The sequence below is a fragment of the Bos taurus genome, chromosome 13 (genome assembly GCF_002263795.3).
Source record: "Bos taurus isolate L1 Dominette 01449 registration number 42190680 breed Hereford chromosome 13, ARS-UCD2.0, whole genome shotgun sequence".
Classification (NCBI taxonomy): domain Eukaryota; kingdom Metazoa; phylum Chordata; class Mammalia; order Artiodactyla; family Bovidae; genus Bos; species Bos taurus.
This window is the reverse complement of record NC_037340.1, coordinates 22,167,727-22,184,754: the sequence shown is the minus strand read 5'-3', so window position 1 is coordinate 22,184,754 and position 17,028 is coordinate 22,167,727. Positions and strand designations below refer to the sequence as shown.

The 17,028-nt window shown below is 36.9% G+C and overlaps 1 protein-coding gene across 8 annotated transcripts in view; it reads left to right on the top strand.

The window, feature by feature from the left end:
• Window positions 1-17,028, top strand: part of NEBL (nebulette) — a 380,402-nt gene that overhangs the window by 290,106 nt on the left and 73,268 nt on the right. For 4 of the 8 annotated variants that reach the window (NM_001191413.2, XM_059892603.1, XM_005214192.5 and 1 more), the window contains 4 exons: window positions 132-233; window positions 9,673-9,786; window positions 11,576-11,677; window positions 15,434-15,538. The exons of 2 other annotated variants lie outside the window; for them this stretch is intronic. In NM_001191413.2, the coding sequence (NP_001178342.1) occupies window positions 132-233; window positions 9,673-9,786; window positions 11,576-11,677; window positions 15,434-15,538 (423 nt within the window). The remainder of the gene's footprint in view (window positions 1-131; window positions 234-9,672; window positions 9,787-11,575; window positions 11,678-15,433; window positions 15,539-17,028) is intronic. 2 more of the 8 variants (XM_005214191.5, XM_025000589.2) reach the window with 2 other exon arrangements.

The following is a 17,028-nucleotide window of genomic DNA, read 5'->3' as shown; positions in this document are numbered from 1 at the left end:
ATTTTAGAATTTGGTGAGTTTTAAGGAATATTTTTTTATGGGCTGACCGTCTATTAATTTTATTTTGGCTATTGCCAGTGTAATTTTTCATGGGAAAATAAAAATATCTGACATTTTCTTATTCATTTTAGGCTGAATACAAGAAAGGGCAAGGAGTAATGAATAAAGAGCCTGCTGTAATTGGAAGACCAGATTTTGAACATGCTGTGGAAGCTTCTAAACTTTCTAGTCAAGTAAGAATCTAGCGATATTTCACAATGATTTTATTCAGAGATTTTGTTTCTAGCAGCACTGAAAAATATTTTACTTTAGATAATGTCTTTAATGGCAAGCATATACAAAGATAATGTTCCTGTAACCATATCAGATAGGATTACAATAATTGTAAATTTCACTAAGGGATAAAACATGTCATTTTGAGCATGAAACTAAGTGTTCTTTTCTCCTGGCTCAAATTCTAGCTTTTTCCAATGAGTTCAGCCATTTTGTCACATTTCCTAGAATTTCTGGAACTTAGCAATAGTCATATCAATTAGATTAGATTAGATGAATAATTAAATTTCTATCTATATGTTCATAAACAGAATTTTTAACTTAGTAAGGAAAACGACAGTTTTCTCAATGTTTAAGTGCTTTAATTACACATTTGAAACTAGCTAATGACAATGAAGAAAACACTGAAATCATTAAAAGGATCTGAAGAAGTGTACAGACATGCCATATTTTTGGCTGAACATGTCAATAGATAAAAATTACAACTTTCCCCAAATTAATACTTAAATACCATGCAATTTCAGTTAGAATCCAATAATTTTTTTGAAGTATGGATAAATGATCTTAGAGTTTGAATGGCAAGGAATGCCTGAAAATAGCCTTCAAAAGTATTAAAGACCAGTGAAGGGGAACTTACATTGTGAGTTACTATAACATAGTATAAAACCACTGAAATTAAATCAATATGGAATTGATATATAAGAGATAAAATAATCAGTAGGTTAGACTAGGGAATCCTGAAATAGACTCTAATGTGTATAAGAATTTAATATGTGATAAAAGTTTTGGTTTAAGTCAGTGGGAAAAAGTTGTATTAGTTAATAAATGGTGCTGACATAACTGGCCATCCTTCAGGGTAAAAATAAAATTGGACCTGAATCTCAAACCATCTACAAAATAAATTCCAGATGGTTTAAAGATATGAATGTAAACAAAAAAATGATTTTAAAATCTTAAAAGAAAATCCAGGAGACTGTATATACTACATAAGGATAACAGAGTTATTCTTAAAATTGGAGATCCAGAAGCTCTAATGGAGCTTTTTAATGGAAAAAGGTAACATTTATAAAGTCAACAATGACAGCAAACAGTAATTTTTATGCATGTATATAGTGTTTTCAACTTTGAAAATGTCCTTTCTTCAAGTTGCAAATGTCTTAATTGGGTTACATTTCAAAACGGATAAACGTAAATGAGGAGAACTATAAAATCTAACTGAAGAACATAAAATAGTATCTGGACAATTGAGAAGACCTGCTGTGTTCTTAGCTCTGGAGGGCCTGAGAAGGGCCGTGATTCCGAGCTTTTCTCAGTCCAAACAATACTTGCTGAAGTGGGTGTTGGTACGCACCTGGTAGCTCTTCCAGTATCGCTTTAGATTTTCTGACTTAGGATTTCAGCCTTTTCTGGGAGCACAGAGGTCAATTGGTGGTGTAGAAAAGCTGTGCAGCTTGGCTGAGTCATTAATAAAAGGGCTGTGGAGCTGGACCCCTGAGCTCCTGGTTTTGCTGCTGGCTCATCGAATGACTTTGGACAGGTGGCTTAATTTCTCCATCTGCAGTTTCCTGACCTGTAAAATGACATGGAGCAGTACTGCTTCTTAGGGTTGTTTTGAGGATTAAATGAACTACTGTGAGCAACTTAAAATATTGCCTGACCCATAGAAACACTGCATCATTTCCAAGGAATAATTTTACCGTAGCTATCCAGAAGAATTTTCCACTCTGCTTTTTTTTTTTTTTTTAATGAATTCATGCGCAAAATGAAGTATAGTAAGACTGGCTCTTAGATTTCAGTCTTAAATTTTTTCCTTCACAGTCTTATTTGTGAGTCCTTAGAAAAACTTTTAGGGGCTTCCCAGGTGGCTCAGTGGTAAAAAATTTGTCTGCCAATGCAGGAGATTTGGGTTTGATCCCTGGGTTGGGACAATCCCCTGGAGAAGGAAATGGCAACCCACTCCAGTATTCTTGCCTGGGAAATTCCATGGACAGAGGAGCCTGGTGGGCTAAGGTCCATGGTGTCACACAGTCAGACACGACTGAACTGACTGAGCATGCTCGCACTTTTTTTTAGGCAGACTTAAAAAAAAATCTCAAATCATTTAACAGCTGAATGATCAGATATTTAAGCAGATTGTAATTTGCAAGTTACATTGTATCTGTCATCTTCGTTTTTTCGTGAACTTTTTGCTGATCTCATGGTGTATAAACTCATCAGAAAAGGGAGAAACTGGGCAGATGAATATTCAGAACTTCTGGAATGAACTCAGTATGATCTTTTGTGTTTTCAGGTGTGTTGACTAAAAGCAAAGGCAGAAAGTGTAGTTTCTTATTTTCATTGACAACTTTGAAGATCATGTATTCTCTTGCTCCTAATGACAGATTATGAATAGAGGGGCACACAAAGGCAAGCAAATATGCAGAAGGGAAATAATTTAGGAATGTAGTAAGCTGGGAAGCTAGAGGCAGAATGCAGGATGCCAGGGGGAAAGGGCAAGACAGGATTGTGAGAGAGCAGGCGATGATGGACAGTGCCCGTGGTGTGGAGAGATAAGACACCCTGATGACAAGACACAAGGAGGAAGCGAGAGGGCACAATTCTCCCATTTTATCTGGAAACTGAGCTCTGTGGGACTGAATCCAGAAAAGGTAATGAATGGAAACAAAGCTCATTCCTATGTTAACTTGTTCAATAGCTTTGCTTCTGTAGTTGTAAACTTTCCTTTTCTAAAGTCTGGGGGGACATAAAATAATAGCCAAGTAATGAAAAGAAAATCAGTAAACAATAAAAGTGAAATCTCACCTGCCAAGATAAAGAGGTATATTTACAAGTATCTTAAGTATTAGGGTAGTAGTTATTGAAGTCATCATCTTAAAACAAATTCTTCTGAGTGGTTATTTTGTTAACATATTCATTTATCATCTTAATTTATAAATTGAAATTTGTTTATGTGATGAATGAAATACCTTTAGTTTTATAACATCAGAGAAAAATTTATATAATAATTAGTATTTGTTCTAAAATTGCATGTGATGTATTTAAAAGAGTGGGTTTTAAACCTAAACGTTACTTCTTAGGTTGCTGTTAAAACTGAATAATAAGTATTGTCCTTCAATTGTAAAGGGTATTAATTGGCTTGAAGGGTCTCCGATTCTGGGCAAGCACACACCCTTCCAACCTCCTTCCCCCAAACTGTTGGCTTACATGTCACATCCTTGACTTGCTGATTTAAATTCTATTGCTCTGCTCCTCTTTATTCTGCTTTTCTTTATAGTTCTTAACACAGTGTGTAATAGTCATATAAAGGTATGTGTGTGTGTATTAAATATCTGCTTCACTAGCACTCAACAGGCTCTGTGGGGACAGGGTTTAATGGCATTAATGGCACAGACTAGGCTTTCAAGAAATACGTAGAGACCAATTAAACACATTTCTCTAGATCATTCACATTCGATACAAAGTCAGTAAAATATTATTTTGTCATGAAAATAAGGGCAGGGTATATTTTGTGTAAAATTCAGACTTAGACACACCGATTTATGATGACTTCTACGTAAAAATCTGATTTCACTCTCCCCCTCCGCAGCCTTTAGTTCAGTTTCATCCAGAATTGGAGGCAGTTGCTCCCGTGGATGTGTGGCATTGTGTTGTTGTTTACTTTTAGTGTTCACTGGTAATTAAGTGCACTTGTCCAGGTCCCCATTTCTTTCCTATCATTTTCTTCTGTGGCTCTGATGAAAAGCTTTCATTCAGGGTCTGCTCTTTTTCTGCTCTTCTGGCCCTTTGTGAATCTGAGCCATAGGTGATGCCATGAAGCCCAGTACCCCTTGTGCTGAAAGCTTTGAACGACTGAGTTGGGAAATCAGACTTTAGCCATTTAAACACAGCCCTGCCTGGATGCAGTTATGAGGGGCTAGGTTAAATTCAGTCATTGCGGTTGAGCAATTCTAGTGTTTTCTCCTAGTTTGAACCTCTGAAAGTTCTGCTAAGTCTGTGAAACTTCCTTACTAAACTTTTAAGTTTCATCCCATTTGCCTACCCTGTATTTTTCAAAAAGTTGGTAGATCAGGACCATTGGATATGATATTTATAATATGAGTAAAATCAGTCATAGGTGGAACTTTTCGTTTGTTTCCAAAGTGATTGATTTTTGTGTAAGGGGTAACATTGTGCCTTAAAATCATAGTTCCAGGCGAGAGTACTGGAGTGGGTTGCCATTTCCTTCTCCAGAGCATCTTCCTGACCCAGGGATCGAACCAGGTCTCCCGCACTGTAGGCAGATGCTTTACCGTCTGAGCCACCAGGGAAGTCATAGCAAAGGCACCCAACACCTATTTCCTCTTGTCTCAAGTGGTCTTGAAACCAGAAGGAAAAATACCATTTTCCATGGTTGAGTCACCCATTATAATGAAAGGAAAGCATCCTGATCTCTTAGGAGATGCAAGTGTGCGTGAGCAGGTGGATACTTAGATGTGTGAACCGTGGATTGATGGTAAGATAGAATGTTCTGTGTATGTGTAGTTAGTGAGTGAACCAGTCAGAAGGTGAGTGGATAGGACCTGTTTGAACTATTTGGCTATTTTCTTAGTTCATTTATGTGCAAACCTTACAGCAAGATAAGAGAATTGAGTGTCAGTGTCTGGTAAATGTATTTTTTATGGAATTCAGTTATTTTACTTTTTGGTTAATTAATGAGGGAAACTATTGCATTCTTGTTCTTTAGTTACCTTTTGAATCAGATAACGCAGAGTTCTGAAGTTTAGGATAAGATAAATTTCACAGTACTTTGCTGATTATTAAACTCATTAGAAGTACATGGAGGACAGGTACACTTTAAATAATTAATCTTTAAATAACCTGGAAAGGTTATTTCCATTTTAAAATTCAAATTTTAAGGTCTATAGCCCCAGGCATAACTTTAAGAATAAAGTTTTCATAAAAATCTATTACAAGGCTATTAAAAAATTTGGAGACACTATGGAAGTTATCTGGTCCTGATTTTCAATGAAATGATCCCTTCTCAATGTAATCCATCCATTTATTCATTCAAGCAAAACAGTTACTGAACAGATATTACATCCTTGGGGTTAGATTTTCAAGGGTGAACAGGAAAGATATAGCCCATACCTTCACTGAACTTAGAGTCTAATGGGGGAGACCAAAAGCCAGGGACAGTTTTACAAATAATTGCAGCAATGCATGATGAGGGACCACATAAATGTGGAGTGATTCAAAAATGTATCAGCAGCAAGTATTCTAGATTGGAAGGTCAGAGAGGGCTTTCAGAAAGAAGTTACATTTGGGCAACTGCAAGATGTGTAGAAATTATTCAGGTGAACATTGGGAGGAGGTGCTGCTGCTGCTGCTAAGTCACTTCAGTTGTGTCTGACTCTGTGCGACCCCATAGATGGCAGCCCACCAGGCTCCCCTGTCCCTGGGATTCTCCAGGCAAGAATTCTGGAGTGGGTTGCCAGTTCCTCCTCCAATGCATGAAAATGAAAAGTGAAAGTGAAGTCGCTCAGTCGTGTCCGATTTGTAGTGACCCCATGGACTGCAGCCCACCAGGCTCCTCCGTCCATGGGATTTTCCAGGCAAGAGTACTGCAGTGGGGTGCCATCGCCTTCTCCATTGGGAGGAGGTAGGGAGCAGTAATTGAGCAGGAAAGCAGAAGATAGTTCTACTGGTGGACAGATCAGCTGATAGAAAACGTGTGTTATAATCGGCAGAAATCTTGTTGGCTACAGCTTCTACCTGTCAACACCAACTTTACCTTTGGTTGCAGAACAAATGCTGTTTTTCTATTTTTGCAAATATTTGAAGACAGTTTCCCTCCGATTCCCAAATCTCTTCCAGTATAGCACTCTTTAAGGGTAGTAAGTGATGCAGAGTGTGCACTAGATAAGTAATTCCTAAATGAATTAGTTAATGAGGAAAAGTGTGGCAGGAACTACCATACTTTTAAAATATATATTTATATGTATTTAGTATAATATAGATGCAATATATTATTTTTATATCTATTGTTTTTCATTTCCTTTTACCTTTTTTCTCTTCTCAATAGATTTTTGTTCAAGTCAGTTTAGCAATGACTGTGGGGATTGTGTGTTGGGGTAACAGATTTGGGAAATTAGAGTACTGTAGTTCCAATACCTACCTGAGAGTGTGAATGTGAAAAGATGGTTGATTGCTTATCATTTTCATCATTAATCTATATATTTCTTTAAAGAACATATATTAAGTGCCAGATCCATTCAAAGTACTGTGTTGGGTACTGCTGCTGCTGCTAAGTCGCTTCAGTCGTGTCCGACTCTGTGCGACCCCATAGACAGCAGCCCACCAGGCTTCCCCGTCCCTGGGATTCTCCAGGCAAGAACACTGGAGTGGGTTGCCATTTCCTTCTCCAATGCATGAAAGTGAAAAGGGAAAGTGAAGTCGCTCAGTCGTGTCCGACTCTAGGGACCCCAGGGACTGCAGCCTACCAGGTTCCTCCGTCCATGGGATTTTCTAGGCAAAAGTACTGGAGTGGGGTGCCATTGCCTTCTCCGGTGTTGGGTACTAGGGATACAAAAATGAATAGAAATCTATTTCCTGCTCACTGTTTAATGGGAGAGCAGATAATTCAACTATGTCCAAAACTTAGAAAATAGTCTAATCTTGTATTTCCAGGGAAAACTCACCTTTAACAATAGGTTACTATTCACAACAATATACTTGTAAAAATATACTTCCGATTTATCTTCTGTATCTTTCAGAAATCAATGAAAATATTCTACTTAAAAAATAGGTTACTAAAGTTTGTCCTGTAAAACATCAGGTGGAAAAACTCAGGGTTCTGTTTGTATTGAAGTATTTAAATCTAATCAATTAATTCAGCTGAGCAGTGCTGGCTTGCATCAACTTTTCTTTCAGTTATTCATATTCTTAAACCTCAGGTATACCATGAGTGTCTTAATTATATATTAGCTAAATGGCAAGAAAAGGCTACACGATGCTTGAGCACAGAGGGTGCATCATTCTACCTTTGTGCTACCCCCAGTAGTTCTCTGCACAGTTACACTAGGAGCAGACACAACAGAGTGGGAGTGTTAACTTGGGAATTTGTCTGACACATTCTCAACTGTTATTAAACCTGGCGTTTGCTCTTTCCAAGTAAATGTATATTTCTGAAAAAACTGTAACCGGTTCACTGATGATGATTCCTTCCTTCCTGTATTCATTAAACATTGAGCCTGCGTTGGATTCCTATTTTGAGTTAGGATGGATTTCCAGCCTGAGTTTGGGAATGCTGATGTGAGCCCAGACACACTCCCATCAGGCCTGGAGCTGGTAATCTCTTCCAAAAGCAAATCTGATGGAGTCACATACACGCTTGAACTCACTTCTGCTTGGGCTTAGCGTAAAAGACCAGGATCCCTGACATAGCATCGGGGTTCAGTGGGACCTGACATTCCCAAGTAATGCTTCCTTCCATGTTGCCTCTGGGCTTAGTGTAATGGTGCTGAGAACTACAGGGGGTACAAAGGCAAAATGATGCACTCTCTGTGCTCAAGGATCATGGAACCTATTCTTGCCATTTAGCTAATAACTAAGACACTCGTGGTGGCTGAGGTTGGGGACTTACGAGTGACTGAAAGGATACTTGATGCGAGCCCATGTTACACAGCAGGATCAGTTGATTGGATGGAAAGAACTACCAGCTGAGAGTGTTCCTGGCACCACAGCATCGGGCAGAATGTTTTCCTTGATCGCTGGACAGTGTTGGTGGATATGGCTGAATCGGGAGTGCCATTCTAGGGGAAGTCAGTTCAGAGCGTCTACGACCATAGTCAAGTGAATACCTGTCACGCACTAAAACCTAGAAGAGGTGAAAAGCGCCACAGCAGCGGGGTATTGAGGAGTGGAATTAATTGCGTGTTTAGCAGAGGACCAGGTAGAGAGGATCTGGCTTTGGTGCCAGTTACTCTGGACAGTAGTGAAGGAGATCTAAATTGACTGCATTGGTGGTGGTGTCCCTGATTTCAAGATAAAATAATCTAAAACTTGAAGCTTTTCTTGTTTTAGGGAGGCCTCGCCTATTAATTATAATAAGTGAGATTTTGCTTGAAATTATAAGATAATATGATGATCAAAAAGTATTATTAGCAAATGAAACTGCAACAGAAACTATTGCATGTGAACCGTCTTGAAATGTTTTCCAAATGTATTCCCATCAGGATTTTTACCAGCTCCCTCCTGGAGGTATCAGCGTGTATCCCTGAGGGAGACCGTCACCCAGTACACACTAGATTCAAAGAGTAATATGAGCCGTTCCCAAACTGTCTTTTTTCTAAAGGTTTCTGCAAGGCAGAGTCTTAGGATGTATGGATAAATGTGCATTCTGAATGTTGTAAAGAAAGAAATAAGATAGTGTAAGAAGCATAATAAGATATAAAAGGGCAAAACAGCTTACTTTTGCTTTTGCCTGCCTGCATCCTTTCCTGGCTACAGCAATTAAAGCATTTAAATAATTAAATAAATGAGACTAGCTATTTTTGTTTTATTTTAGTAAAGAATTGTCTAGTTGTGTTCGACTCTTTGCAGCCCATGGACTGTAGCCCACCAGGCTCCTCTGTCCATGGAACTCTCTAGGCAAGAACACTGGAGGGGGTTGCCATTCTCTCCTCCAGGAGATCTTCTTGAACCAAGGATTAAACCCCGGTCTCCTGCTTTGCAGGCAGATTCTTTACCATCTGAGCCACAAGGGAAGACGTTTGGTTACCTTAAGACTAGTTAAAAAAAAAAAAAAAATCCACAGTGAAAGTTGGAGATGGTTCTGCCACTGAACACTAATGTGGAGTGAAAGCAGAGAAGTAATAGATGACATTAAATAGGCCCAGGATGTTTCAGAATACGTAATCCCTAACAATGAGTTTTTTAATAAGTGGGAAATGATGAGAAAAACCATGGTAGGAGCTCTGTCTTGCATTTGCAGTCATTCTTTTAGGAAAATTCGTATTCAAATTCTAATATTTGGGACCTGTTTTCTAAATGTGATAGATGTTAAGACATTTATGGTCTCGATTTCTAATTGATCATAGATGTTAGGAATGCAGAAATGGAAACTGACATTTAAAATCCCGAGATTCTATATAATTCTTGTTAATAGGATTTGAGTTCATGCCTAATTGCATTTATGATCCATGTTCAAGTAGAGGTGTTTTTTTAATTAAAAAAAAAAACCCTTTATGCCTAATTAAGCTTTATATGGGGGGGAAAATACTAGGTATTTAAACTCTGCTGCCATACATTTTTAAGGTAGCTTTTATCTGATATAATTAGAAATCAAATGTGTTGCTTTGAAAGCTTGAAGGTAAATGTGCTATGTAATTTTTCCTGTTTTTTTTTTTTCTTTTATGGCAGATTAAATACAAAGAAAAATTTGATAGTGAAATGAAGGATAAGAAACATCTTTACAATCCTCTTGAAAGTGCTTCTTTTAGGCAAAGTCAGCTGGCCACTGCCCTGGCGAGCAATGTAAGTTGCTTTCTGCCTCATGAATGGCAATTTGCAGAATACTATTTTCAGTATGTTTTGATTCTTGTTTTGATAGACTTGGCTGTGTGGTAATTGTGATACTTAATCAAGATCATGTAATTTCCAAATAATTTTAGAAAACACTGAAGCCTATTTTCTTGAAGCTTTTCTGGGGGGAAAAAAGTGTTACTGATTACTCATTAATAGGAATAGTTTTATTAGCAAAACTATTAGTATTATAGCTAATCAAGAGTGGAAATAGATTATAGAGTTTTTCAGAAAAACTGTGTATCATAAATTAATGATTATGACAATAGTTAGCAAATGCAATTATGCTCATGAAATTGTGAAGATTGTAAAATATACCTGGAACGTAGTAGTATATCACAAGGAAATTTCCAGAAATTGTACTTGAGATAGCTTACAATTTCTTTCTTATCTCTTATGTAAATTCTGTGAAATACCTCTTCATAAGATTTGTTTTCATTTCATATCTTTAAAAATGAAGTTTCAATTTATAAGAAAAGATAATTTTTATTAGAATTAGGAAGAGTATAAAAACATACATAGAAAAAATTAATTACTTTACTGTAGTTGAATGAGACATAGAGTACTTTTTTAAATATTAAGTTTGAACTGTTCCTTTGTTAGAGCATTTAAACCTTTCAACTCCCGTTGTATCTGGGGGACTTAGTATATTTTACTTTCATTCCTGTTTAGAAGGTGCTATAATTTGTGTTCATTAACCAGATTTTGTTACCAGCAATTGAAATGGGTGTTTCCGTCTTTTAGGACCTTTGGGAATATTCTAATAATTCATTTTTTCTTATTTGATTATTTGTGTGTGTGTACAAGCATAAAGCAAATAGGGCAGGAATATCCTTAAAAGAACCTCCAGCATGGTATTGAAAGCTCAAGGTTTCGAATCGGTTGTCTGGATTTGAATCTTGCTCCACCACCTGATATTACACTTCCGTCTTTCTGTGTCTCAGTTTCCTCCTTTGTAAAATGAGCATACTTTAAATGTTTACTTGCTAAGATTGTGGAGCATACTTAATACATATAAAGTGTTTACACAGAAAAGTTTAAACATCACAGTAAGTGCTTGATGTTTTCTGTTATTAACATTTTTTATTTCCAAAGCATTTGATTGAAAAGGTCTACGTAGTAATAGGATTAAAACTACCAAAGGTTCTAAAATTGACACAAAATATAATTGGAAGACAGTGGTAATTTCTAAAGAGTGAAGCTTCTATTTTCTTTATTTTCTGAAAGTAGAGTTTCAGTTAAAGTTACTTGTTTCTGTTAACATCACCCTTTCTGAGCACATAAACAATAAAAGGAGTTACCAAAATACTTTCAAGTACCTGGGAAGAACTTTTATTCATTCAGTAGTAAATGAGCACCATCTAGTGGCTACTTGTGAATTCATTTAATTTAGTACCGTTAAATAAAACTTAGAAAGTGAAAGTGAAGTCGCTCAGTCGTGTCGGACTCTTTGCAACCCCGACTCTTTGCAACCCCGTGGACTGTAGCCCACCAGGCTCCTCCATCCATGGGATTCTCCGGGCAAGAATACTGGAGTGTGTTGCCATTTCCTTTTCCAGGGGATCTTTCCAACCCAGGGATCGAACCCAGGTCTCCCGCATTGCGGGCAGATGCTTTAACCGCTGAGCTACCAAGGAAGCCCAAATAATACTTCGTTGTGTTTAAAATAATAATGGGCATAATGCAAAAGCATAGTATTTTCTTCTCCTAGATGGTATTTTGTTTCGTGTTATTTTCATAGGTGAAGTACAAGAAAGACATTCAGAATATGCATGATCCAGTTTCAGGTCTCCCAAACTTGTTCTTAGACCACGCTTTGAAAGTCAGCAAAATGCTAAGCGGAGTAAGTGGTCATTTGTTGGCTAGTGTAGACCTGTGACTCCGTGGCGCCCACACGTCTGAGTGCTTATGAGCGCACCTGCTTGCTAAGGCGAGCCTGGCCTTCACTGCCCCCTCAGTAACTAACTTCATGGAAACTAGTGTCTGTTGCTTAAATCCCACCCAGGCTGTTGCTTTACAAAGCTGGCTCTTTAATATCTCTTGAATACAAACTTTCTTGTGGAATAGCTACTCTTTCAAGTGTTTATGTGAGCATCCTTTCTGTCTTTCTCCTTCCCCTTTCTTTGTAGTAGATTGACGTCACTTGGAGGTCAGGCTTTTAAGTCAGTGATCTTTTATGCAGGCCAGAGCAGAGTGTCTGGTTCTCAGAAGGTCTCAGTAGCATAAAAGTTGTCTTAGTCTGAATTATGCCTTCTCTAAAAATAAATCTCAAGAGTGTTTGCACTGCTGCTGTACTTTTAGTCTTGTGAAGGTTTCCGTGTTTTCTTCAACACAACAAGGAGGGGAGGGTGTCCTAATTAAAATATTTGTGTCTGCTCCCGTGGCCCATTGCATCAGAACTTGGCTCTTGATGCTCTTTCCAACACACAGTGCGTCTGAACCCTGATGTCACTGGCTCTCATTACTGATGACCCTGGCTCACCTGTGCCTCTGTTTTCTACGCCTCAGAATGTCCCATGTCAGGATGATGAAGTCTAATTTGACCTCAAGTTATTTCTATGCCTATTTTAATAATGACTCACTCAAAAATTATCTGCATTTATTATATATCTGTCTTGGATCAGGCACAGATTTAATGGCAAAGTATATTGTCAAAGAATGTTAAAAAGTGAAAACAGTCTTCTTCAGGAGATGTGCCCACAGTCATGGATGAGAAAACTCTGTAGTTATAACCTGCTTCCCAAACCATTAAATAATGAGATAACAACTTCAGTTCAGGTTTAAAAATGTCTACATTTGGTTTTGATATGTTGAAACTTCTGTTCATTATTTTGTAATCCTCTTCTTGAAATGTTATCTGTGTGAATTCATATTTATGGAGGAAATTAATTAATTATCACTGGTCTTTGGAGGAAAAGCAACCCATTATTCTTCCCATCTGTTGAGCAGGGATGAAGGTTGGGAGACTGTCAGGTGCAGAATTAGACTCGGTCCCTGGACACTTAATTCCTGCTGTCCTGCCATTTCAATGCTCATCCTCCTCTGTACAGACGCTCCTGTTTCTTGAGCGACTCTGCTTCAGTTGCACATTTTTAACCACGACTCAGAGATGTGCTTCTAAAAATCCGTGTGTTTCTGAGATCTGATCCTCTGCTTTCTTCATAGGTAGTTTTTGCTCATCCAGCTTGATCACTGCAGTCACGTTTGACCTTGACTCTTCCTCATCCCTGTGTGGGTTAATTTCCTTTGGATGTGAGGATTCATGTATAAATAAGTCAGCAAAAATGTCATGGTCGTAATTCAAAAATTTGGATTACCATGAAAAATGTAGGCCACTCATAGGCAATATTTCTTTTTGAAAATATTGACCTTTATTTTATAGTAGTGGTGAAAAACAGTAATAGTAATTGTTTCTATTTTCTCTTTGAGAAAACCCATCAAATTCATATATTACAGTTGTTTTATTTACCACTTGTAAAGTTTAAACCTTCATTTTTTCTAGATCATATTTTTTCTCCATAGAAAAATTGTAACTGACCAGTTGCTTCATGAAGAGAAAATTTGAGTCAAAAAAGGTGTTGCTCTGAAGTCTCTACTTATTAAAGTTGCACGATATTACATTGATTCAAATTTATTATATGTCAGAATTGCCTTCTTTTAAATTTTAATGTAAAGAGAATGAGAATTTTGTTGATTTATAAAGCCAACTTAATTTTAGTAAAAGATTGAGTAAGAGAATGCTTAAACAGGCATTCTACCAGAATTAGTTGTCAGTTTGTTATAAATGGCTGGTTTTTAAAGACCTCTAAATGTCTTTGATATAAATCGTAATTTGAAAAATTTTACTGTGCAGAGTAAAATTAGTGCCTTATTAGTTTGTACAACCATACTGATTAAACTGGAGGGGGGATATTTTTCTTTGAGAAATAGAACACTGTTAGCTTTCAGGTTTTTTTTTTTTGTAACTTTGCATAAATTAAAAAAGTGTATATTGTGTTACTCTGTATAACTTCCACTAGGAGGCAACAGAGACTCTTACCTAAGAAAAAGCAAGTATTGATCATTCTTTTGCAGATCTTAGTTCAAAGAGGGTGATTTTCTTTGGTTTTAAAACAGGAGTTTCTGAAATTCTCTGTAACTAAAATAGATCATTAAGTGACAGGCAGTACTTTTTGACCTTTTCTCAATCTATAAACATTATTCCAGATACAATTCTAGACTTTATTAGTTCTGGATTTTAACTTAGTAATGGAATGTATCCTAGTTTGTTACATACATTTCGTATCTATTTTATAAAATTACTTCTAATTAAATCATGACATCTCTAAGTATGTTGTTATTATTTGAAATTATCTTTTAGAAAAATTAGCAGAGAAGCTAAAATTCAGAACTTATTCTCTTTGGTCAAGATGTACTATGTGAACATTTTCATGAGATTCCTGGGGGTGCTCTTCTCCCTTAAAGTATTCTGGTTAGAGTTTGGGCGATGCATGTCTTAGTTCCCTAATTGACTGAAAATGCCTCTGGGGACCTTGCTGTGTCCCTAGGGAAAGCAGTTTTCCTGTGTAGGCCCCTCGGACCTTCCGTCCTTCCCATCCTTGGCACTGAGGCCTCCTCTGTTTCACTCTGGATCACTGGAGCGTATCCTAGGCCTAAGTGTCCTAGCTTGTTCCCGCTCCCTTTCTAATGCTGCTTACTTCTCCCTCCACGCTACACTAAATTGCCATTTTCATTGAAATCCTCACTGTCTAAAGTGACCAACTCTAGCTTAAGTCTCTGTATATCTGAGTCTTTGAGAGTTACCATGTACCTCTAAAAGTCTTCCAAATAAGGCAAAATTACTAAGTGTCCAATCTCCAGGGGTAAAAATCATAAAGCAATGTTTGTCTTTTTGCTGCCTGCTGTGTTTAGAGTCCTACACTTGCCAAATTTGGTATTCTTATCCATTCTGTTCTCTTCCAAATTCACCTTTTTGTCTGTATGTCTAAAAAGTGTCTTAATCCTTAAAAATTTTCTTCACCTTAAGAATTCAACCAACCATACCCAAATTCCTTGGTTTCTCTTTCGGCCACCTCCTATCTTGTCCTTTTAGGAAAGTTAGTTGAACGATTTCTCTCCCTCTCATTTTCCTTATGATCCATTACATACAACTTTTTTTTCCTTTCCTGACTCCAGCTTTCCTTTCATCTGTTCTTCTTTTCTTGTAGATGCAGTTATTAATAAATACATTTCTGTTCTAGGATAAGGGCAAGACAAACTGCCTTTCTTTTGCCCACTTTGCCTGTTCACACACGTTATGGGTTTTTCCACTGTCACTTCCCAGTGCTGCAGATGTTATTTATGCTGTGTTTAGAGCCAGTAGTCCTCTGCTTCTCTTGAGTGTTTTAGATGCTGTTCGCATGGACCACCTAGAGCTGGTCTATCTCCCACTGTCGCTTTAGCTCAGGGTCGGCAATCTACACGGCCAGTGGACAGCAGATGGGAACTTAGTGGCAGCTTTGCAGCTCTTGTTCGCTTGCATTTTCAGTGTGCCCTCCTAAGTAGTAGTTGCTTTTAACAGACCCTTCTAGTCTTACTTTATTTTATTTATTTTTTTTAGCGAGAATATAGAAAGGTTTTTGAGGAAAACAAAGGCCTGTATCATTTTGATGTGGACGCTGCGGAACACCTGCACCATAAAGGCAATGCCATGCTCCAGAGTCAGGTACGAGGCCGCCCCTGCCTGGACTCAGCAGCATCACTGCCAGCACCTCCACCGAGAACGCGTAGCTGCTGGGAAGGACGTGCATCGTGAGGAAAGTCTCAGACTCTGTTCTCTCTGTGTTTATTAGGTTAGGGAAGCTTGAACCATGTTTCGACAGGCAGGCATTTCATAATATTATAGTTACTATACACAATCAAAAACTTACAAGATATGAGTTAATTAATTAATGGTCACATCTCATAATAATGAAAACTTTTATAGTGTACTGGTCATTTTGAGCTGCAAAAGTATAATTTTCCAGGCATAAAGTTTATTATAATTTTTCAGCTCAGTTGTAAGTGTATTAAAAATGGGAAATTATCTTAGCAGTGTATTCTGCCTTCATGTTTCTTTCAACTATGAAATTCTATGTACTCTCTGAAAGAAACTTTTAAAAATATCTTTTTCCTTGAATACATTAAAGTTGATAACTTTTTAAATTCTGAATTTCAGTAATTGAAAAAATATTATTTCCAGCATCTATTAAGATAAAATTTAAATCACTTTTAAATATGCCCCATGGAACATAAATTCCATAATGATTTGATACCTACCTTCATTTATTTAAAAAATATACAAACCAGCTCTCCTTTAAGGTTGGAAGTATACATTTTTTTCTCTTTTCATTTTTATTTTTATTTCGTTTCCCCACAAAATTTTACCCTAACATAGTGTTCACTTTCATAGTTCACTTTCACTGATCTATTATACTTCTCTAAAACAAAAATATTCCTAAAAACAGGAATTAAAAAATTCGTTATATGTCCTGCTACCACAAAGTTCTGTTTTGAAAAGATTCTTTTGGATTTAAATACCATTAAAATTATTTTTATTATAATGCATCTTAAGAACCAATTTCATTAGTAATTTTTATATATAAGGATTTTAGTGAAAATACATATCTTAATAAAATGAATCATGATCAAAACTATGAATTTAATTTAAAAAGGTGTATTGCTAAAAAAGCCAACCACTCTTGCAGCTTGCAGGATATAATTCTAGTTTTTGTTTTTAGGAGATAGAAAATATTGATCATTTTATAAACCAAAATAGATAAGGGTTGGTTATAATGAATAAATAATTCATGATATGATATGATTAAATAATGCTTAGCAAAACTGAAGGAAGTCACATAAAAGCTCTGTGTGTGTGTTTCACTCAATGTCAATGGGAAAATTCAGCAGTCCTAAACAACACTGTCCTTCCTTTGTCAGAAAGACAGTCACAGTTCTGGTTTTCTTCTTGTTCATGATTTACTGATAGGCGTCAAAGTTATCACAGTGATCTCTTTGTCTCTTTTTTCCTGTCTCAGCCTCTCTGTGTCTTATCTCTCTCTCTATATATATGTACCTATGTATATATGTACCTTTACATGTGTGTATATTAATGGCATGTGTGTATACATGTATAACTCCATGTGTGATATATATCTATCTATCCCAGCTGTTTAC